Genomic DNA, 25,302 nt, shown 5'->3' on the forward strand with positions numbered 1-25,302 from the left:
CCTAGGTATCTTTTGTAAAAAAATAAAAATAAGTATATAAATACTCACCTCTTGATTAGTGAGTTTTGAATATGTATATTTCGAATTTCGAATCACTCATAATCACAAGATTCACTAAAATCACCCATTAAAGAATAGACTCTACCAGTACCAATGTCTAGCTAGCTAGCTAGCTATAGTGACCTCAAGCCAGCCCTGACATGACAACAACAATCCTGAAACCATGGACCTATGGCTATGCTAAGACTGAGTGAGAGAAAAAAATACCGTGCGTAATCAACTAAATTAGAATTTCTACAACGTTAACTAGAGTTACTCAACTTAAGATTCATTGTGAGTTGTGATGATGTACTGGTAAGACTTTTGTCCTTGATTTGAGCTTGACCTGGCTAGCTGCTTCGCGGCAACAACCGACATCCCGATCATCATGCGGGCCCCCTGCCCTACTACCCCTACGGTACTGGGTGAAGATTAAAGGGGCCGGGCGGAGCGGATGTCAGGCGCCCGATCTTAAACAAAAATCGCGGGGAAATAGAGAGTTAACGCCTACTAGTAACATTTTTTTTTCGCAAATAGAAACAAGCAAACGAAACTTAGATTTTCAAGTTGGATTTCCAATTCCAACTCCAAGTTTTTTTTACTTTTTTGTCAATGTTATATGTTAGTGGGTCTACAATTACAATACAAATAATGAATGTTTATGAGTGCAGTGCAAATGCAGCCATGCAATGCCAATAAATCAAAATACACTTCATGAGGTGAAAGATGAAATGATCTATTCAACTCCGCTACGCCTCGTTGAATGGATCATTATTTCATCTTTCACGGAATGAAGTATTCTGTCCATTGCACGAATGAAAAAAATATCATTATTTGGTTAATTATATGACACCTAAAAAAATTGATGAATTTCGATGCAAAACTGTCATGCTCATGCAGTGCGAGTTCGGTCTGTTGATTGTTACGTCATTACAACATGCGCACTGCTGGTGCCTGCAGCTGCAACCTCGGTGCGCGCGTGCAATGGACAAAATCGTATGGATCAAATATTGCACGGTTGATGACGTCATTGCAAAATGGGCTGAATGAACAATATCAAACAACCAATCAAATCACAAGGATCTATCGAGGTGTCATATAAACACTAATGATTAATCTGTTCTAGATCGAGATGATAACCTAGACCTAGGCTAGACTATTAATTTTAATTTTGATTTGGTTTGTTTCAATTAAAACTTAAATAGGCCTACAGAAAAAGATTATTTTCTATGTTAATGACAATATTATAAGTGAGTGGCTGTGAGTTGATTGAGTTGCCAGTGGCAGTGGACAGAGTGGTGAATAAAAATTAGAAGTATTTTTGATATCCCTTCAGTCTTCAGAAATTATCTTGGCAACGTCTTGGTTAGTTTGACTAATGTTGATGCACCAAAAATAGTGAAAGAAACGACAAGTCCATCCCAACAAAAAGTTGATTTGAATAAAAAGACAAAAATCCAACAAGCATAAACTGAAAATTTCATCAAAATCGGATGTAAAATATTAAAGAAAGTTAACATTTTAAAGTTTCGCTTAATTTCACAAAACAGTTATATGCACATCCTGGTCGGTATGCAAATGAGGAGACTAATGACGTCATCCACTCACTATTTCTTTTGTATTTTATTACGTAAAATATGAAATATTCTAATTTTCTCCTCATTGTCAAGTGAAACAACATTAATTCCTCCCTGAACATGTGGAACTAACATTGCTTAATACTATATGGTTCAGTCAAGTTGGTCCTTATTGTCAAATCTGTAAAAAATTAAATATTGTATAATTCAAACAATAAAAAACAAAAGAAATAGTGAGTGAGGGACATCGACTGTCTCATTTGCATGTCACTGAGTTGTACATATCGCTATTTTGTCATAACTTATTTTACATCCGATTTTGATGAAATTTTCAGTGTTATGCTAGTTTGATTTTTCACTTTTCATTACAATCAACAGTTTTCCGGGTTGGACTTGACCTTTAATCATGAATAGATCTAGTCTGGCCTAACATAATTCATGTCAGGAAAAATTGACACCACTCAAGGACAGAAAAATTAAAATCTAAAGACAAAGGTAAACTTAAAATTTAAACATACATGTAGATCTAATTCTAAGCCTTATTAATTTTTATTTAATAGAATGAAACCAATGGTCCATAGTTCGCTGCCAAAATGTTTATTTACACCACAATAGAAAAAATTTGTGTTGGGTTGGTTAAAAAACAAACCACCCTACATGTGTGTAAAAAAAATTCAAATGTCAAATTCCTTTATTTACCCTATTCTAAAGAAACAAACGAGATACAATACATTGAGATCAAATGATTCCGTATAGAAAATAAAACAACAATGACAATTGTAAGATTTCAAAAAAATACTCAAAGAATGTTAGGGAGTAATAAAAAGCTATTGGCCTATCATGGCTACTCCCTGATAAGCAGGCGGCTGCCTACAGCCCTGGAAGGGGCTGCTGCACACAGGACCCCTAACACCAGTATGAAAATGGACTCTACTGAGTACTGACCATATAGTTGGTCAGTAATTTCAAGTTTGCCTTCTCTTTAATTAGCAAGCATTTGGACTTCGTATTGATAGTATTGAACTATGTCATGTGTGAGTCTTTGATTGATAATCAGCAAATTTCCTTTGCTGCAGCTGCCGGCTACACATACTTGTCATTGCAATGTTTCATGGGCATGTTCAGACTTCAAATGTGCTTTTTCTTTTATCACTGCTTTTCAGAGGAATTTTTGCTGCATGAAGAATATTGACCAGCTTGGTTTATACCAGTAGCAGCATGACCCGAAGAGAGGATCCGTCACGTGCTGTGGCACTAGATCTCATGTTACGCACATTCATGAATACATCAGAATTCAATGACATGCAGCCGAAAAACTGGGATGCCATTGCCAAGTTGATCCCAGGCACCATGCCTCAGGAATGCGCCCAACGTTTTGAAGAGTTGCAGTCTGCTGCTGGTGACTTATCCCATGTTGGTAAGCATTTTGTGTTGTGGTGGTTCTTTTTTGGAGGGAGGAGTAATATTGGAAGTAACATATGTTTGCTAACTACTTTCCATTAAAAAAATCTAATTTTCTTCATTAGCAAAACAACACTATTATGATAATTATTTTAAACATAAATGTGAGTTGTGGTAACAATGTAAAATTCATTTAAAGATAGAATCCAATAAACCTATTAAAGTGTTTGGGTTTTTTTTGCGAGTAAAAATAATGTGCCAATTCTGGTAGAAATTGTGTAATTGCTGAGAAACTGACAAAACAAGGATTCAGTCTTTCTAATACATCGGCCCACACAGTGATCTTCAGTTTAGTAATTTTTCATCTAAGATTTCATGTCACAGAGTTAGCTTAAATGTAAAGTATTGGTCCCAATCTTGCCAAAGATATCGAACCCTCAGGAAAAGTATTTTCCAGTTTTCTGGAAGATCCCAACCCCAAAACAATATTTTTTGCCCCAATACTAGAATTCGAGATCATAGACATTGTAAATAACTTAAACTCTCAAAAAAGCCCAGGTTTCGATGGAATCAAGAATAAAATTCTAAAACACGTCATCTCAGAAATTGTGACACCAATAACACACATATTCAATCTATCAATAACATGTGGTATCGTCCCCTCACAAATGAAAAAATCCAAGGTCATACCTATATTTAAAAAAGGAGACACCCGAGATATGGGCAACTATAGACCCATATCATTATTGACTTCATTTTCAAAAATATTAGAAAGAACTGTATATACTCGAACGATTAAATTCATTCACGAATGCAATATTCTCAACGAATTCCAATATGGCTTCCGTGAAAAACACGCAACAACTCACGCTATGATTACACTCGTCGATAAAGTCATCAAAGCTATTGATAAATCCCTTCACACTTGGAATATTCCTGGACTTCTCCAAGGCCTTTGACACTATAGATCATGATATTCTTTTATATAAACTCGCTTATTACGGTATTAGAGGAAAGGCCTTGGAGTGGTACAGGAATTACTTAACTAACAGAACTCAATACGTTTTTGTTAATGGGTGCGAATCACACCTGGAAAACATAAATTGTGGTGTACCACAAGGATCACTCCTCGGCCCCCTATTATTTATATTATTTATAAACGACTTCCATAAATCTTCTAAACTATTATCTTTCATTCTGTTCGCTGACGACTCCAACATATTTTTCTCCCATCGTGACCCAACAACTTTGATTAATGTTATGAATACCGAATTGAAATCGGTCCATGCTTGGATACGGGCGAACAAACTATCATTAAACATAAAAAAGACAAATTACATATTATTTAGTAACACAATACAAACGCTCCATGGTAACATTAACATTAATGGCATTGATATTGACTCTACCCAATCAACAAAATTTCTTGGCATATTCATCGACAATAAATTATCATGGAAAACACACATTGATATTCTTTGTAGAGTGATCGCAAGAAACATAGGTGTCATCAACAAACTTAAAACATTTTTACCTCACAAAATACTTTTGACCCTCTACTCAACCCTCATCCTCCCTTATCTAAACTACGGAATTTTATCCTGGGGTAATTCACAAATAACACAAACTAATAGAATATTTTTGCTTCAAAAACAAATTGTTAGAATAATTGAAAATGCCCATTACCGTGCTCATACAAGCCCGTTATTTAAAAAAAAAAAATACAAAAAATCCACGATCTCTATCTCCTGAACCTTGGAACTTTTATGTTCCAGCTATCAAAAAACGAATTACCCACCGCAATTACTTCACTCTTTACCAAAAACACTGACATCCATACATACCCCACAAGACAAGCTATACAACACCAATATCACCCCCCTCTGACTAGAACCACACTCGCACAAAAAACCATCATTTATACAGGTCCCAAATACTGGAATGGTATTCACCAAAGCCTTAAACAATATAGAAATATAAACACCTTCAAAAAACACCTAAAACTCTCATTCCTTAATGAGTACAATGTATGAAACACATGAACTGCTTTATCTTTTCCACAATACTTGCCTCTCGACCCTATTTCTCTTTCTCCTCCCCTTTCCTTTTCTGCTGGGCACATAATCGTTTCTTTTTGTTTTGTTTTTCCCCCAGTTATTTAATATTCGCTTATCCATCTAACCTATGTAGTTACTGCCCCCCCCTTTCTTTCCTTGTTATTCAAACCTATTTTGCCATTCTTCATATATGGTCTAGATTGTCTTACTTTACTTTTAATTACATACGATTAAGATTACTACAAATTTATCCTAAGGGGCTTACAATTACAAGCTTCGCTTTTTAATAAGTCCCTCATTTTCATTTTCACATGCTAACTGTAATCTATAATTTGTCTAATCATCAAAATGTATCTTGAACAAAAATTGTATACATTTCATCTATTTCCTACGAATTTGTTAATTGATTATTGAAGTATACTTATAACACTTATTTTGTTTTGTACATTTATACATATGTATATATATGTTTGTTATGTTTATTATCAGAAAATGGAAATGAAATAAACTAAACTGAAACTGAACTGAAAGTAATACAATGATCTGGTGACATTTAAGTTTGATAGACTTTCTCCTGAAAGCATTGTTTGCTGCAACTACAAGTACTTAGCTGGTAAGCCAAACTTAGGTCGAAAAAATGTAAAATATATATGATCACCCGTATTGGCCATCAAACCAGGTACCCACCCTTCTTTTCTAATGTGTTTTTATTTTCCTCCTTGCATTTTGTAACTCAGGAAACTTTTCCACCATGGCGGCTCAAGGAAAGCCAGCTCCACGGGGTAAGACTGCAGAGAACAGCGGACGGAGAGCATACAACAGGAGTCATGGCAGACCAAACAGCAGCTTACAGCAAGACAGCAAGGCAAGAGGGAAGGCAAAGCAACAGGAGACAGAAGGTAAGTTTTTAAACACTTTGAATTAGGTCTTCAGATGAAGTACAGGTACATGTGTCATGTAGAAATTTTGAGTCATGGGTGCAAACATTGATTACTGTTCGATACCCAGGGAAGGTTTTACAGAGAGCTTATTACAGTCTGGTTTACTTATGTAAAAGTTGATAAACATTTTCTGAAACAAGAGCTGTTCTTTAAAATCTGAAAGCTTGCCCTGGAATTGCCAACAAGTAATGTATTCCAAGTATTATTGCCTTTTTATTATTGGCTGGTTGAATGAATGCCTCATTATTAGGTTCACAGGAAAATGAAATTTAATCATTTAGTGAACAGGCCTATTATGTGATGTTTGGTAATATTTTCATCTTAGCTTTCTCACAATTAGCAATTATTAGCATTAGGCAAAGTCAGCTTTTATGATCTATTTATCACTACTTTTGTACCGAGTAACAATCAGGAATTTTTTAAAAATATCTTACTGTCAGAAGTCTTTAAACTCACCTATATGTAAATATGAGTGTCACTGGTGTATGAAAAATCAAAATTTTCAAATTTCTAATTGTCTTTGAAATAGGTGTGACAGCATCTAATCTCATCGAGACAAAAGAGGCAAAGAACCTTACTCAAGGAAAAATACAAAAGGTAAGACTACATACTTCAGGCTTGTTCATCACAAAGACTAACTGGATATTTGCATTTCAATGCTTAACAGATGTAATTGCAGCAATTATCCTAAAGATATATAGGAAAATGCCTTCTTTCTTTTCAAGTTTGATATTTTTTTTATCCAGGAAACTTCAGGAAATAAAGGGAAATCTGAAGGGTAAGTGATTTTTGTTTTTAGATGTAACAACAATTGATTGTAAAAATGTCTTTTTAATTAAATTCATTTATAAGAATTAAACAGTGAATTCATTTGATTTTTTTCTTTCATTTATTACTTCATATTTCACAAAATCTTCAGCAAATGAGAACATGACAAAAGTTACATTTACTGTTTTACAAACAAATACAGTTATGTGAAATATAAGGAACCTTTTAAAAAGCATAACTCGTACGCATAAGGTTGCCAGAAAAATATGATCAATGATTAAAACCTAATGCAATGAAGAAATATGAATGGAATGAAGATGAATGAATGTAATGTCAAAATGCACTACATGCGAAAATTTTGCTATGCACTCTTGACTCTTATATCAGTCACATAAACATAACATTGACAACTTATTGTTGATGCATACCGCTATAGATGATTGAGTCGGTATGCTGCCCCACGATGAATTAAAGTAGCATAACTGTGATAAAGATGCACATTTAAATTGGAAAAAAACCAATTGGATATTAGATTTAGGTACGGTTGTGAGAGATAATTGTGGAATGAACTGCCTCAAAGTGATTAGGAAATGTTGATAGGACTACACACAGTTGTCCAGCCCAAACATTAAAGTGGATGTATTTGTTGTTTGTTTCTTGCATTTTTATTGCAGAGAATCTTTCTATGATAACTTTCCAACAAAATTAATAAAATTTCATTTGAAATATTTCAATTAATTTGCTTCATCTATAACACAGTAATTCCATATTTTAATTGATAATTTCTTCAGCTGTTTGAGCTGAGATTGAATTTACTAATAATATTCATGAGAATTTTGTATTTTAATTTCTATTTTCATTTTGTTTCAGCCCTAATATTGTAATACATGTCTGTGACGAAGCCAAGAATGGTAAGTTACATCTGTATTTCAGCAAATTTCATTGTATTCCTTTTTTTGGTTTAACAATGTAGTTCTGTTGTCAAATTTATTTCACATACAAAAATATATCAGTTTTGATATTTTTTTAAATGTTTGTAACAATCAGTAAAATCTCAAAGATGTACTGAAGAATTTTATTCAAAATATATTGTGTTCAGAGGAGGATGCTTGAATTAATGGAGAATAACAGAAAAATATAAAATTTGTGACATTTTCTAGAAATTATATAATTTAATAAATGGATGGTGAGCTCACACAATTCTGACTTTAAACATTGTAGTAAGTATTTGATTGCTTACTGACCTTGACCGGTTTGGCTTAAGCTTTAACACCAATATGATTCATCCTGTAGTGTATCAAGGGGATTCTTATTATTTGTTTATTAAATGAAAGAAGCATTCTAGCATCCGTCTAAGAATGCAGTCTGTACATCATTGCAAAACCTCTTATGTTTCATCTCATTTTTTGTTTCTAACCAGTAAAACGCGACTTCAGCTGCCCGCGTGATCTGCTGGTCCGCGAGATGAAATACTTTGCTGAGTACCTTTCTTTGGATGCCCAGCGTTGGGAGGAAGTGGATATCTCTGTCCACTGCGATGTACAGATCTTTGAATGGCTCATGCGCTACGTCCATCGCCATATTCCAGAGAGGGTAGCCTATGTCCCCAAACTAGGTATCAAACATTTGTTGTATTTTCCCTCTATTCAGCTAATGGTTAGTTCCTATTTCTATTGAATTATCCAAGCAAACCTTTGCACACACTTGATACCAAGGTTCTGTGAATAATGCAATGTTTTATGAGAAATGTCAGAAAGTGATAACCTTCTAGAACTGATATGATTTAAAAGATGAACAATTTCTCAATTATCTATCTGTCCTTGATAATTTTTTTGCCCTTTCCCTTTCCTTCCTTCTCTCTTTCAGAGGCTAGCAATGTGATATCCATCCTTATATCATCTGACTTCCTCAAAATGGATGCTTTGGTAAGCCATGTCTGAGAATTCCTGCCTTTGAATTCACAATATTCTGCTTTTTTTGTCAGGATGTTCAGTGGATCTACGCATAAAGATCACATTTGCAGGGAGGTGGACCTGCAATCAATCAGGATGAAATCACTATACAATGCATCCCAGAATAAAGGAAACAGGGATTCCCATGTCTTTTTCATTTATGTCATCATACATGTACAATGCAATTATTCCTTAATATTTTGATACCTAATATGAGACCAACACTTCCCGCATTAATGAGCAAGACAAGTTTGAAATTTCAGTTTCAAAATGAGGTTGCATGGAGCAAAAATTGGACAAGATGGATTTGTGATGCGATGACTGCTTATTCCACGATTTGGCTCATTAGCATTTTGTATGCATTCTTTGTTAACTTTCTCTCACTGAGCCCTGCAATAAGAGTGGATTTAGATTCACATGTAAGTTTCTGCGCAAATCGTTTCTGTTATGTCTTGATATTTATTGATTGCAATCTGCGACCTGTGAACGTTTTGCTAAGCTGTTGCTCTCAAATTATAAATGAGATTACACTCCTATCATGACTATCAAATGTAAAAAAACATAATTATGAAATCTATCTCTGAAAACGGGTTTCCTTTTATGTGGGATGTACGGTCTGGTTTGATGCAGAGCCAGATAAAAATCATACAAAATGCATCATGAAAAGGAGAGAATAATAGATACACTAAAGCAATTTATTTTGGATCAGTATTGATGCTAATTTTTTTTTAGTAAGATGTTAAACTAAAGCCTTCAAATTGGCAATATTTTTTAAATCACCACTTTTCTACATAAATTTGCATCAAAAGGAAAATTGTAAAAAGAAAAGAAAAGGTGCTAATTTTAAGAGAAAAAAACCTGAGCTTCGAATTAGCAACTTTTTTTATTTCTACAATTTTCCTTTTGATGCAAATTTATGTAGAAAAGTGATGATTTCAAAGTATATGTGAGCTTCATTCAATAGGCAAATATCAAACAAGTAAAACAAGCATAATGTTTTGGGGTTTTTACAGACATGTTACAATTGCAGCCCACCTTACAAAGAGTTACGATTGATTGGGTCAATGGTAACTCTTTGTAAGACGGGGCCCTGATGTTATTCATCTCGAGGACAGTCCTGTAGCATCACCATCAAGAAGACACCAAAGAGCAATGTAGATATTGCCTTGATCAGAGGCATAAAAACTATGCTTTAATGCCCATTTAACTCATTGTGAACCACCATGCCCTCTTTCCATGTTAATAAAGATGTTCTAAAGGTAAAGTTTACATTTATTGATATTATTGATTTATTTCACAGGTAAATGAATGCATAGATTTCTGTCACAAACACATGTCAGCGATTGTTTCTACTCCTTGCAATATGAATTGTATTAATGACAAGCTTGTTACCAGGTATGTAATAAATAAAGATATCTTAATTAGATTGTGAAAGTTTATAATACACTGAACACTGTAATTCATGCATAAAAAATTAAATCTGAAAATGCCTTTAAAGCTTGAGATTTTAGTAAAGGTAAAGGTTATTTATTATTCTTTTAATGATTATTGGGCAAAGTGACAAGTTGGACTTTAGGATGCATGTTTCTAAGAGGTGATCTAATACCCCCATCTCACTAGATGGCGATTCCACTGCGATCGTCAAAAATCGACAAAGCGTGGTATAACGTAGCTTGATCGTGCCTTGATCTTTTCAATCTTCTCCGTCGTACCTTGATCTTTTCTGAAGCGGCAAGGATCGCCACCATCTTTATGGTCGCCACAAAATTTTGAACATGTTCAAAACTTACGTAGCGAGATCGCGGAGGTGCTAAAGCGCATCAAAATCGAGTCATGAGCGTATTACAAACGACATATTCGTAGCTGTAACGGAGCCCCAACGCATGAAGCGTAGTATAAGCGCATTAAAAGCGGCACCGATCGCCCGTGGTTTTCAGGCCCGTTCCCAAGACAATTTGCAATTCCGTTTACAAGGCGACTGCCTTGCGCTCGACACGCTTCACACAGCTTCCACCACGACGCTTCCTTCTTTGGGTGGCATGTGGCACACGTTCTCAGCCCGCTACAGGCGTTCGCGTTGCGCTTTTGCTGCGCCGCTGATGACTGGGCAGCGATTGCGCAACAACCGTCCGCGCTGCTATAAAACGCCGTGCCGATGGTGGCGGATTATCATATTTGCAACAGATTATGAGGCGATACCACGGCGTTTTCAAACATACCTCCCAGAAAAAGGACCAGAAAAGGGAAAGCTGCCCAAGCTACCCCTCTTAGGCCGGCGGTCGAAGAGGAAGATCAAGGGGTTATGGTGGTGGTAGAGGAGGAGGAGGTAGAGGAGGGGGTACAGGAGGAGGATGAAAATCTTACTGCTGAGCCAGCTGGAAAGAGAAAAAAGACGCTCACATGTCTTGATGACGAAATGGGTTAACTCTGCAGAAATAAATAAATTGATTATGTTTTGAAAATAAATTAAATTCTAACCACAGTGACAGTAGACAACATCAAATTTTGTTAATGATTCGATCACTAATGTATTGATTGGGAAAGGCAATCTTTAGGGAGATTCTGGCATTGTGCCCCCCCCCTCCCCCTCCTTTTTATGAGTGCTCTCACATCAGTAGACTACTTCTTGTTAGCAAATTTGAAAGGAATTTACCAAATATTTTTGAGTGACAAACTTTGTGGAAAAAAATAAACAGAATATCAAAGATTTTTATGCTCTTTTATGAAATTCTGGATGCATCCCTCATATTAACTATTAGGCTCATCGACATCTTTTGAATGAAATGTTAAAAGTATTGTATATTATGACTTGGGTGACAGCCAGGATCGGACCCTGTATCTTTTTGGCCTCCTCCTTCTCCTGTCCTCGCATTTAACTTATAACTGATCATCTTTTAGAATGCCAATGTGTATAAGTCCAACCAAATTCTGGACATCCATGTTGGTCGGAGGTTGGCAGTCGACTGAAAAATGTGTCATGTGCCGCGATTAGTATGCCGATTGCTTGAAATCGTTTCAAGAGCCCATCATGAACGTAACATAACCGTACCGAGGTCCTAATTAGCGTATGAGCCTCGTTGTACGATCGCTTTGATCGCAGAAGCAGCGCATCACATCTGCCTCGAATCGTCGCAAGAAAGTGGCATCGTCGTACTTTCAGCGTATTACCATCGCATTCAGCGCAGGTCGGTCGCATAGAAGTTGCAGTGCAATCGTCTCGCAGGCTAAAAATAGAATTCGAGGAAGATTCTGCTACGATTTGCGGGATTTACACAGATCGCCATGGTCTCCACGATCGCCTTCCTAGTGAGATGGGGGTATAAAATCCGATAACAAACAATGTAGTAAAACAATATACATGTACTACCAAACATCATGGATAAACAAATATGGTTATATTCTAGTGCTGACATCCTCTATTTTATTTTTATACTTAGGATTTCAAGTCTATTTACAAATGTGGAGGCTGATGAAGTGAAAGACAAAAAAGATAAATTCAAGAGGTATTTATTGAATATATCTTTATTTGTAAATGTTATATGAAATTTGAGCATTATTTTTCTGATTTTTTTCTTCCCTTTCATTTACAATGCCATTATCAACTTGCTTCATTTTAAGGGTTTACATTTTTATATTTCAATTTCATCTTTATGTTTATCAATATGCATGTATACATGAGAGATTATGATATATTTTTTCAATCTGAATTGGAAAAAAAAAAAAACCCAAACTAATTGACTGTTTATTGTAGGTTTTTAGCTTAATGATCCTATGTCATTCATATGTGACCAACAAACTCTGAACTTAAAAGTAATTGCCAACTATTCTTTTTCCTCCACTCTTTTGATATCTAAGTGGACATTGCATATTATGACATTACATGCTATCCATATTTGAGATCAAGTGCAACTCTGTAATACAGTACCCTGTTTTCTTCTTACTTTCTTGCCATCGCTTTGGCTGAATTAAGATAGAACCTCGTAGTTTTGAGATAAGATCCAGCATTCTGCTATCTTCATTTGAATGATATACAAAAAAAAACATGTTGTTGAGAGATATTAGATGAGACCAAAGAATGTATTTCATCAAATAAATCTATGATCTGTGTGCTGTGTACGTTGTGAGGTATGATACATTGTTATATTTTTGTCACTTCAGCAAGCTCTTTATGAAGAAAATTGAGAACCTCTGTGACTCATCCAAACCCACTGCAACAATGTACAAGTAAGTACAGCTCATCTTCTTGAAAGTGTAATACGTTAGGTAGGTTATATCTTTTTGCAAACAAGGGAAGGAAATGACTACATGTATGTCTGTTAAAGTGGAATGGTGAAGGCAGTGACAGTCATGATTATGGCTAAGATGATGGTTGTGGTGTGGGGGTGATGATAATGGTGATGTGATGGTGATGGTGATGGTGATGATGATGATGATGATGGTGATGGTGATGATGATGATGATGATGATGCTGATGATGGTGGTGGTGGTGGTGATGATGATGATGATGATGGTGATGATACTCGTGGTACTAAGAGTAATGTTACTCTTCCTGCTTTTGCTGCTTCGGATGATCATAACAATGAGGATGACAATATCTTACTAATTGATGATGTAGAGACTACTTATTTAGGATATATATTACTTGAATTCTGTTTTATTCTTGCATTTTGTCTGTTTTCTTCATATTTTGTTTACATTTATAAGATGTCAACATTGTAAGCGAATCCTTACTAGAATGTCAGAGAGGAAGCTCAGATGTATTCCATGTCGGTGAGTATACATCAGCTCAGTCAGCTTTGTAGTAGGTTGTGGATGTCAGATGTTTGTTATCTATTTGTGTTTCTTTACTTGGAACTTGGATCTTTTCAGTTGACTTGTTATTAATGGATGCATGAACAGTATCAGTAACATTGTTGGCCAGTTAAAGATGAAGGACTGTAGTCGCAACAAACACTGATTTCATAAGAAAGTATTTAAAACCAAGGTTAATTATCGACATAGCATCATAAATCTAGATCTGGTACAACTACAAAAACTGAACGTTGTGAAATAGTGATATCCAAGCTGAAAAACATTACCGTGAAGATCACCTAATTGCTTGTAAAAAGACCTGTTATCTGTCTGGAATGCGATGCTTATTTTGCTTTAAAAAAATTACAATTACACAATTCCTATCAGAGTTCTTTGGCAAATATTTTTAATTCATACATTATAAAGACTTTGGTGGTCATTTTGGGGTATTCTGTCTGAACTCAATTTGAGATTGTTACCACAACTGGCATTTTTGTTAAGATAATATGTCACATTGTCAGAAACAAACTTTACCCAAAAAAAATTGAAAGAATAGGTGAATATATGAAAAGGTTGCAGGATTTAGATCTTGCAGAATCAAAGTATTATTTTTTATGGTACTGAATAAATCTTGTACATGTATAGATTCCCTTATGCTTGTTTGGTTCTTTTGTTTATGATGAATGCTCAAAGGGAATAGTACTTTCCCTTAGTCTGTTGTAGTCTTTTATCAATGTTTATAGTAGTATATACTGTAAATATCTCATATTAGTGCTGTATCTCTTCTGGTTTTATCATTGAAATCGAACTCGAACACTAAATTTGCCAATTTTTACAAAAGCTGATCAAACAAGGCTTTGAGTTATCCATTGCCCCAAATGATTATGATGACTTTATTTTATTTGTCTTTGTAGGCTAAGCATTGACAGGACTGGTAAACTACTTTATCATCATGAAAGGTGAGCATATGTTTGAATTTATATCCTTTTGGGAATTGCCACTGGGTCTAATCCCACTTTATTGAATGCCTCTCTAATCTCTGTAATTCAAAGGTTTGCAATAAATCACTAAATGGCTAAAGCCAAAAAATATCATTATAGAGTGCAGTCTGAATGAAACACTGACCATGACCCATCAGAGTTGTTCTGTTACATTTACATTCCATCACAAACCTTTTTGTTTAACACAGGACCCAGATTTAATCCCATGGGCTTTATTCCAATCATCTTTGTCTTAAACCATCTAGTATAATCGTCTATCGACCATTTCCAGTAAGACTATTGCTGCTTCGTTGGGGGATCTTGTTGTACTTTCGTTTTAGCCAGCATAGATAGAAAAGCTGAAGACAACATGTGAAGTATAATTCAATATATATTGAATTAATCGATAAAAAAATCAAGAGTAAGCAAAAAGGTGACTTGACTCATGCAGTCTTTTGATGCTGAAGTATATATATGATGCAATCAACTCAGTACAATTTTTGTAAACTTTTGGGGCCTGTTTCATACAAACATATGACCTTTGTAACTTTGCCTGTATTGTAACTTCCAGGGAATCCTTGATTGTGATTAGCTGCAGAGCCCTGTTGCCATGGTACTGTAATTCTTTATGAAATGGGTCCCAGATCTCTATTCTTTGCTCTTGGTATTTTGAAAAGTCCAATCTCCAATCCAACAGGAGTCCAAATGCACCCTTGTATATTGTGCTTCAACTCTCAACAGCTGTTTTATAGTCAGACTTGAGCCTTAATGGTTAATATTTACACTACCAGTCAGATATCTTTGACTCACTTTTACCTGTAAAAAACAAGAGAACAATAGATTCAGTCCACTGAATCTATGGTTTTTACAGGTAAAGGTGAGTCAAAGATATCTGACTGGTAGTGTATGTAGTAAATTTTCTGCAAGATACAAAGCACTAAACAAAATGATCTTATATGTCATAAATTTTACTCTGAATTTAGGGGAGTGGACAGGTTTAGTTAGAAGATGGAATGTTGTGCATAAAATGTTTAGACAACTGGTACTATCCAAAATTTATATGATCTGAGTTAGCATGTCTTGTTTTCATGATAATGTTTATTTATTTGCTTATGTACAGACTTGCCTCGTGGGACATCAATGATTACCTGATAGCTCTGCACAATGAACTGAAATCATGGAGGGATGTCTATTGGAGACTATGGGGTCAACTAAACATCCTCAAATGTTCCAGGTGTAAGCAGGTTTGTACAAGTTAAATAGTTTAAAATATTGTTTTGTCTATCTGAAGCTGTTGATGAATTGAAATAAGTGTTCTTTAATATTCAATCATAACTGTTGACCAGACAGTTCTTCATGGGAATCTATTGTACAACGCCTACTTAGCTTGTTGTACGCGAGCAAATTGGAGACTGAATGTCAAACATTTGTACCGTTGCACACACGACGTACCATCGAAAATGTACCATTCCATGACTTTAGGAGGTGACGTCACAATAAGATTCACTTCATTGTGCTCAGTAAAAAAAATGAAGGTGAAATACGCATATAGCCTGCTGGCTAAAAATATTTTTGCTCCCTTTTCATAGATTACTGCATCAAATTTTTTCTTCATATTTTCGCCAAACTCTGAAGCGTTGTACAACACGAATAGCGAATATTCTTATTCTTGCAATGGTGCGAGATTCGCATTCGGTTAGAAAAAGAGACACTCTATTCAAATTGGCTAAATAGAGCATCTTTCTTTCACCTCATGTGAAATCTCGCACTCATGCCTATTCGCTATTTGTATATTGAATCGATTCGGTTTGATATCCAATATATATAACTCTGATGGCTGTTGACTGCAATTTCTGATGAAAATTCTTATCCAAAACTGATGGCAGAGATGCCAACCGTTACGTTTTTGCCGTATTTGTCACGTTTTTTCACCCAAAATATGGCGTTACTTTTTTTCTTTGTAAAATACGTTTTCTTAAAATTTCGATCGTGTACAATATGCATTGTGTTTAGCTAGCTGGGTGTTTAAAGGAGAATGAAACCCTTGAAACCAGCTGAATCCATATCAAAGAAAAAAATCAAAGAAACATATTGTTGAAAGTTTGAGGAAGATTGAATGAATAATAAGAAAGTTATGAGCATTTGAATATTGAGATCACTAATGCCATGTAGATCCTCCCATTGGCAATGCGACCAAGATCTGTGATGTCACACACATACAACTCCCTCATTACTTTAGTACTTATTTCACTTACATTCTCACTTTTATAGAGTCTATCACAAGGTGAGGTGTTCTCTTTATGAGAGGACAAGTACAGAGGTTTCACAACATTATATCATTGATGAATCGTTTGTCATATGATTAGAATGAGCAAAAAGAGATGTTTTGGGGTATATTTTCAGTGTCCAAACGGGGAGAGTTGTTCATCTGTGACATCGTAGATCTTGGTCGCATTGCCAATGGGAGGATCTCCATAGCATCAGTGATCTCGACATTCAAATGATCATAACTCTTCTTTTGCTAGTCCTATTTTACTCAAACTTTTGTTGATCTTATTCTTTAATTATTCTGCTTTCACAAAAGCTAACTTGGTCCAAGAGTTTCATTCTCCTTTAAGGTGAGTGAGCATTACGATAGGTAGTGCGGTAATGAATTACGCATAAAAAATCCCCAATGTGGTGGTGCTTTGTGCAGGGCATAAATTAAGGTATACCATAAAATTAATTGACGGCCAGGCCGTCGATGCCCCTATAAGTTGGCCGTGATGCCTTTACAAAAAGTGATAAATTCACGGCCAAAAAGGCCGTGCCCTTTTTTTCTACCTGGCAGACGTGCCCTTTTTTGGTGTAAGATTAAAGTTTACAAAGTTCTCCCATATTTCACAAGCAAAAATACAGAAGAGAGAGAGAAAAAAACAAAGTTAAAAACTAACTCAGATCAATTCAACCTGCAAGCCATTTTCCGTGATTTTCTGGGATCTACACACAGACACACACACACACGCAAAGTTAGCATACAGTGTACATGTACCAGCTGCCGCACGTGGCTTGGCCTGTGTAGTGTGTGGCAGGCTTGCATGATCGGAGGAGATTTGCAAACTATGAATCAAAGTGAACAATCTCACACGATTAACAGTTTTTCCAACAAAATAATCACAAAATCGGCAGGACATTTTTTTAATTACATATGTATGGATCCTCAGATTAATGATTTGGTGATGTAGTCGTAGGAGCAAGTTATCGAGTTTTCATTACTAGATCGGTCTAGTTGTTTCAGCTTTGAGTGAAATTGAGTCTTCTCGTGTTCGCACCGTACCGATAACAAGAAGACAAGCAATGGGAAGAGAGATGGTGTGATGCCGCGATGTTCATTTTATTAAAGTTTAACAATGTTTCACTTTGAAATTTTATTCGTTTCTAAAAGATTTTAGTTTTCTAACAATTTTTAAATATATTATAAAAAGACAAATATCAGTAAGATTTTTGTTAGATGATTACGTGTTTTGTTTGCTTGAAGCTTGAATTTTTTTTCCTCTTTAATTCTTTCTTCATTTCTTTCTTTATTGCTTTCTTTCGTTCATTTTCTTTCTTTTCTATCTTTTTTTCTTCCCTCTTTTCTTCTATCCTTCCTGCTTGCTTTTTTTGTTCTATCTCATTTCAAATATTTCCTAGCTTTCTTTCCTGATCCTTTCTCTCTCTGTTCATTTTTTGTTCTTCCCTTCCTTCCTTTTCTTACTTTCCTTTTATTTCCTTTCTTCTTTCTTTCCTTATTTTTTTCCCCTTCCTCTCCTCTTCTCTTTTCATTCTTTCTGTCATTCCCTCTTTCTTCTTTTCTTTCATTCTTTTCTTGCTTTCACTCTCTCTTTCGCTTCATTCTTTCCTTCCTTTTCTTTTCCTTTCCCTTATTCTTTCTTATCTTCCTGATTTTTTCTCTTTCTTTTTCTTTTTCCATTCCTTCTTTCGCCATCCTATCTTTTCTAAATTCCCTTTTCCATTCCATCTATATTTATTTCTTATTATTTCCTAGCTTTCCTTCCTTTTTTCTGTGTTCATTTATTTTCTTCATTCTTTCCTTCTTACATGTCCCTCATTTTTTTTTTCTTTCTTTCTCTTACTTTCCTTCTTTTTTTTATTCAATTTTTTCTTTCATTTTTTCATTTCTTAAAATTGTCTTTGCATCCTTTTCCCTTCCTCTCCCTTTTCTTTTTCTTTCTCTCCTATTATTTTCTTTCTTTTTTATTCTTTCCTTCCTCTCTTTCATCCTTTATTTCATTCTTTATTTCATTCTTTTTCCTTTTTGCTATTCCCTTCCTTCCTTTCTCCCTCCCTTCCTGTTTTCTTCTTTCTTTTTCTCAAGGAATAAAAAAAAAATTCTTTCCTTCATTCATCCTCCATGTTTTTTCTTTTCCTTTTTTTTCGTTCAAACATTCATTCATCATCCCTTCCTTTCTTTTTCTTTCCTTTTTTCTGTTTTATTTATTTCAAAGAATGAAGGAAACCTTTCTTCTTTCCTTAATTATTTCTTTCATCCTTCTTTTATTCTAACTTTCTTTTTTCCTTCATTTTCTTTAATTCATTTTTTCTTTCTTTCTTCTTTTATAATTATTTTCAGTGATTCCCTTTTTGTCTCACCTGCATAGCAGAGTGAGACTATAGGCGCCGCTTTTCCGACGGCGACGACGGCGACGGCGGCGGCGGCGTCAACACCAAATCTTAACCTGAGGTTAAGTTTTTGAAATGACAGCATAACTTAGAAAGTATATGGACCTAGTTCATGAAACTTGGCCATAAGGTTAATCACGTATTACTGAACATCCTGCCTGAGTTTCATGTCACATGACCAAGGTCAAAGGTCATTTAGGGTCAATGAACTTAGACCATGTTGGGGGAATCAACATCAAAATCTTAACCTAAGGTTAAGTTTTTGAAATGTCATCATAACTTTGAAAATATATGGACCTAGTTCATGAAATTTATACATAAGGTTAATCAAGTATCACTGAACATCCTGCATGAGTTTCACGTCACATGACCAAGGTCAAAGGTCATTTAGGGTCAATGAACTTTGGCCGAATTGGGGGTATCTGTTGAATTACCATCATAACTTTGAAAGTTTATGGATCTGATTCATGAAACTTGGACATAATAGTAATCAAGTATTACTGAACATCCTGTGCAAGTTTCAGGTCACATGATCAAGGTCAAAGGTCATTTAGGGTCAATGAACTTTGGCCAAATTGGGGTATTTGTTGAATTACAGCCATAAATTTGAAAGTGTGTTGGTCTAGTTCATAAAACTTGGACATAATAGTAATCAAGTATCACTGAACATCCTGTGCGAGTTTCAGGTCACATGATCAAGGTCAAAGGTCATGTAAGGTCAAAGAACTTTGGCCACGTTGGGGGTATTTGTTGAATTGCCATCATATCTCTATAAGTGTATTGGTCTAGTTCATAAAACGTGGAAATAAGAGTAACCAAGTATCATGTAACCAAGAACATCTTGTGCGAGTTATAGTAGTTTTCAAAATCAGCACTGCTGCTATATTGAATCGCGTGATGCAGGTGAGACGGCCAGAGGCATTCCACTTGTTTTATTTTGTGCCACGGTTCGGTCGTTTCGCTTCGTTATATTTTACAAAATACTTTTTTTTAAATCAAAATACTGTTTTTTTCCTCTCAGAATACTGTTTTTACTTTTTGGAGGTTGGCATCTCTGTGATGGTAACATTGAATAATTTCTTTTAAGGCATTTGTTGATTTCGAGGTTGGTGTTGGTGTTCGATGCACAATAAGTTGCATTCCATAGCTCCAGCACCTAATCTGAATTTAAAAAGTGGTCCTAATCACATTATTGAAGCTCACATACAAGACCTGTCCCAGGTCCAGCCTTATTTATTTTGGTGGTTTGCTGATTGAAAAGTCGGTGTAACACCAATGCAAAAGGTGCACTAAACCTGAAATCACCAATTTATTGAGCAATCTACCATTAACCAACAGGTATTCCAGTGTTCTGAATTCACCCAGTGTCATCTGCACCCCCAAAACGCAGTCTTTGTGAACTCTGATAATACCTTCAAGGCATCAGTGGTAGGATCCTACCCCTGCTGCGAGCAGCCAGCGTATAGGTTTGATCCTCTTGAACAAGTAACGGTGAGTCCATCTTGTAAGTGACCCACAAAGTATTGGGCGAAAGCAAACATAGAAGATGTCATGAAGCATTTGCTTGACAATCCATTCCTTGCTCCCATCAAAGAAAAACCAGGGAATATTATTCCCATGAAATGCTTGAAATCTGTAATAATGGATCAAATCTAATGGTGGAGAAAGTGGTGTTTTCTTTGTAGATTACAAGACATTCATTTGAAGGAGAGCTAACAATGTATTATGTTACAATTTAATATGTTTTTCCAGTCTGGTAGGTGACATGTGAGATTGATAGGAACAATATCAGGAATTAGGAGAGTGGAATTACAGTAGCACGGTAGAACAGTGGCGTATCTAGCCCAGTTACATTCAATACCATTTCCAGGTCTGATCGTTTGTGCTCAGTTTTGGGCCTCTCCAAAATATTGTGTCCCTCCACTGTGTTACAATGCGTTTAGATCAAATTTAAAGACCCAGAGGGGCTATGTTATGTGTATGATTGTCATTGCATTCTTACAAATATGTGTCACTGAGATATAATTGTGCCTTGGGACTGACCTTTGACCGACTTCAGAATAAGGGCCTCGGTGTTTTGTTTGTACTATTACTCTATTTGTTCAAATCAAATCATCTTAAGCCTTGAATACACCTTCAAATCCATCCTAATAATTTCTTGTTGATATTCCCAGAAGATGCCCTTTCATACATTTAATTATCATCCAATGCTTTGACCTTTGACTTTCAGGGTTGCCAAGTTAAGGATCATCTTGTGACCTTTTCGGGACTTGACAAGTCAGATTCTGCCAAACATGACTCAGAAACCAGCATCTTAGATACACTGCTTGATAGGAAAGATGTCATTTGTGCAGGAGCTACTCTAGTTACAGCAGGAAAGTAAGTAATTTAATGATGGTAATAGTCCAGTTCTCACGAACCTTCTTGCTTTGGGCGCAACACTTGCTCGCCTATATTTTTTTAAAGTCTATCCATCTTGAAGCTTCATCTTAGAGCAGGGGTAATTATAAAATTATCATGTTAACCAGAGCCCACTGGCAGAACAGTTTTGGAACTGAAGTGGCTACTCTAGGTAAAATATGACATTATCATTACTATTAAGCTAATCATCAATAACTAGTTTGTGATTTTGTTGAGTTTTCTGTTCATCTGGCTTTTCTTATCATTTGCAGATGGTCTGATGCCAATATCTTCAGTGCTGATGAAGTCTTGAGTGGAGTTCTTGATGAAGGTCTGGGGGTCAAAGGTCATCTCCATGACATTTTTCCTGATGACAACATGCCCTTTGCCAAGCACGTTAGTCTATTCATATTTATTTGTCTGTTTATGGGCTATTTTCAAGCAACCTGGAAAGCATTTTTTAACAATTGCATATATGTCCTTTGTATAATTTGTTCGCTTATGCAGTATGCATTATAGCAAGATAAGCATGAACTTGAGACCTTGCCCAGATTTTACAAAGACTAGTTTAGACTAATAAGCAGAACAGGGATTATAAGTAAGCCTTGGATGGCAAAGTTTTCATTTGATAAAATCCTTTGTATTGTGTTTGATCTTAATCTATCACTCCATTTTTAATTTGCTCATTTCCAAAATGTGATCTTTATACCTCTTTTTCATCAATTGTCAGGGTTTGAATCCCCTTGGTCTACCAGCAGGTAGTCTAATTCTCAGATCGTTCTCAAAATCAAAGTTTCACAAATTTTATTATCAATGTATGATTTATTTCTGATTGAATTGGTTTGGGGGAGTTGAACTATGCACAGATTTATTTGAAAATCATTTTACATTTGATTTGTTATGTAATAGATTGAGGCCCAGCCAGAGCCAGTAGCATCCTCGACCGATGATTGGGATAGCTCTGATGATGAAGTTGGTGATGATGAGGAACAGACCAAAGGTGAGTGAGATACAGAATAAGGTGATGTGGTAGGGGGTGGGATGGGGTTGCAGTCCCGAGAATGAATTGGATAGTACAGATGAGGAACAGACCAGATTGTGATAGAGAATAGATTGAGGGGGGGGGTGCAATCCTTGAATGAATGGGATAGCACAGCACAGATGAGGAACAGACCAAATTGAGATATCAAATAAGGTGATGTGGTAGAGGGGTGCAGTCATCCATTAATGAATTTGATAGCACTTATGAGAACAGACCATATGCAAGATATGGAATAAGTACTGGTAGTCGTTAAACTTTTTTTTTCAGAGTGATCTGATGATGTGATAAAAGGTTTTAACAAACCAGCAGTGAGCTGTACATGTAAGATAAGGTCGGGAGGGAGGGGCAGCAATGTCCACTTTTTGTTATAAGAAGAAACCTTTTCATGTATGAATATTTTTAGAATTATTCTTGATAAGAAAGTTTCAATGTTAATGTGGTGTAAAAGAGTGTTAACAATCTGTTTTCTATCTCCATGTTGACCTTGTAGGAAGAGGGTCATATAGAAAGGTACCTATTAGTAGAAAACAGTCAAGCAAGAGTACAGTTGGGAGAGAAAAACAGGTAAGACATACAATTAGTTATCCAATTTGATGGACTGATGGATGGATGAACGAATATATAGATAGATGAATGGATGGATGGAGGGATGAATAATCACAGGCAGATTTATGGATTACTGAATGTATTTACATGAATTTATTCATTATTGACAATGAATGAGTTAATTAAAATGAATGGATGGGTTTTTGAAAGAATGGGTGAATGGATGGATGGATAATTGAAACCATTGATTGATAAAGTATTTGAATGATTGTTAAATGAAAAATAGGGTTAGTTCAATCTGATTTTTCATTTGAGGATTAATGATAGAGTTAGTGACTTCTTTTTATCCTTTATTTGTTCACTTTTTTCATCACATTAATATATTTGTCTCTAAGTTGATCAGTGTATTGATTGATTCATTGATTGGTTAATCAGTTAATTGATTGATTGATTGATCAATCGATCAATCAATCGATTGATTTGATTGATTGATTGGTTGGTTGGTTGGTTGGTTGGTTGATTGATTGATTGATTGATTGATTGATTGATTGATTGACCGATGGGGAATAACGATTTATTTTTTTTTTTTCTGATTTGCTGTTTAGGGATTGATTTATTGAATTGTTGCATGCTGGTTTGAATCCTTTGTATTTCTTTTCTTGTGTGTGCGTGTGTGTTTGATTGATAGATAGAAATTGATTGGATTGGATTGTTGACCCATAGGTTTGTGAGCAGACGAAGCTTTCTTTGAATAGACCATTGAAGCTGATTGCATGGCACAATTTCAGCTTTATTTGTAAATTTACTTTGAACTGAAGAATAGAAAGATTTTGAAAATTTAGTGATCTGTATTTCTTTTCATGTTCTATAAAGCTTGTATATAAGGAGGATCAAGTATCAGCAGTTATGTGAGCAAAAATTTTAGGTCATTAGATAATGGTCAGGAGGTTAAAAACTTAGATGAAAGTTGATATTTTGTCATATAAGTAAGTTGTCATATCCATTCATTTCCATATAACTTGATGATATGAAAGAAATAACAAGTTTAAAGGTCAATGTCGCAGGTCATTTGAGGTCAACCAACTTAACTTTGTTATGAAATTAGTTTTGTCTCTTTTTTTTTAATTATTATTCATTTTAGTTAGTTTCAAAGTCAGCACTGCTTCTATATTAAATTGCTTAATGTATGTGAGACTGTCAGAGGAATTCCACTTGTTTTATTCTAAGAATTAAATTCTTGATATCAAGAACTCATTTGTGTGGTCAAATGATGATTCTTAGGATTGAATTATAAAAGGGATTGTTGTACGTACATCATGAGCATGCACATCGTCCAGGGCCCCATAACACAAATGTTGGTGATTAATCGTACGATTGATTTTCACGATTAATTGTACATTGTAGTCAATACAATCAATCGTAGCAAAATGTTCTACGATTGATTGTTAAGCTTTGTGTTGCAGGGCCCAGGTGTGACAGCCTCTTTAATGGACAAAGTGGTTGTAGACTAAATGTAATACATGATGCGAGAGTATAGTGGGAGTGATGTTAGATCATCTTGGATTTATCTCGATTTGGATTACTGCAAGTGGCTAAGAAATCCCTCCCACATAAAACAAATGAATGAATTAAAAAATTAATGAATCAATAAATAAATAAATAGATAAATAAACAAATAGATAAATAAATTATTTGAATGAATGAATAAATGAACGAATGAATGAATGAATGAATCAATTTTTAATCAATGATAAATTTAAAAAAATGAAAAATAGAAAGAAATGAAATGAAAAATTATACTACTACAAAACTAATAATAAATGGGATCCTGAGATCATAGGAAGAAATTGAAATTCAAGTTAAAAATTTTAAGGAGATTAATGCCAACATGTTATGGGAAGGAGAACAACTGAGCGGAGCTTCTTTGAAGTTGGGCGATGTCACCCTATCTCTCTGTTTAAATGAATGTCGATAACTGCTAAGACATATCTTATATTGAATGGGAAATATTTATATCTATAAAACTAGTTTCTTGTCATTATCAGTGAAATTTGATATCATGCTTCCTGCAGTAAATCCAGAAAAACTCTCATGGATAATTTCCATAGTAAATCCAATCATAGGGGAGACCGGGGTTAGTTGGAAC

General features: G+C 35.2%; 1 protein-coding gene across 4 annotated transcripts; it reads left to right on the forward strand.

The window, feature by feature from the left end:
- Nucleotides 1-124: 124 nt before the first annotated feature.
- LOC129254705 (SANT and BTB domain regulator of class switch recombination-like) lies at nt 125-24,914 on the forward strand. 4 transcript variants are annotated; one of them, XM_064111067.1, is made up of 19 exons: nt 125-333; nt 2,780-3,033; nt 5,812-5,973; nt 6,545-6,612; nt 6,762-6,793; nt 7,654-7,694; nt 8,204-8,398; nt 8,650-8,708; nt 10,036-10,130; nt 12,173-12,238; nt 12,894-12,959; nt 13,440-13,505; nt 14,441-14,485; nt 15,627-15,750; nt 20,507-20,659; nt 21,399-21,547; nt 21,841-21,964; nt 22,478-22,568; nt 23,101-24,914. In XM_064111067.1, the coding sequence occupies exons 2-19, from the start codon at nt 2,835-2,837 to the stop codon at nt 23,202-23,204; spliced, it is 1,839 nt and encodes a 612-aa protein (XP_063967137.1). In that variant the 5' UTR covers nt 125-333; nt 2,780-2,834; the 3' UTR covers nt 23,205-24,914. The 4 variants fall into 4 exon arrangements, with proteins under 4 accessions (XP_063967137.1, XP_063967147.1, XP_063967141.1 ...); XM_064111077.1 differs by having other exon boundaries at nt 137-268; XM_064111071.1 differs by having other exon boundaries at nt 153-354.
- The last annotated feature ends 388 nt before the right edge of the window (nt 24,915-25,302 follow it).

Source organism: Lytechinus pictus, chromosome 2 (genome assembly GCF_037042905.1).
Source record: "Lytechinus pictus isolate F3 Inbred chromosome 2, Lp3.0, whole genome shotgun sequence".
Classification (NCBI taxonomy): domain Eukaryota; kingdom Metazoa; phylum Echinodermata; class Echinoidea; order Temnopleuroida; family Toxopneustidae; genus Lytechinus; species Lytechinus pictus.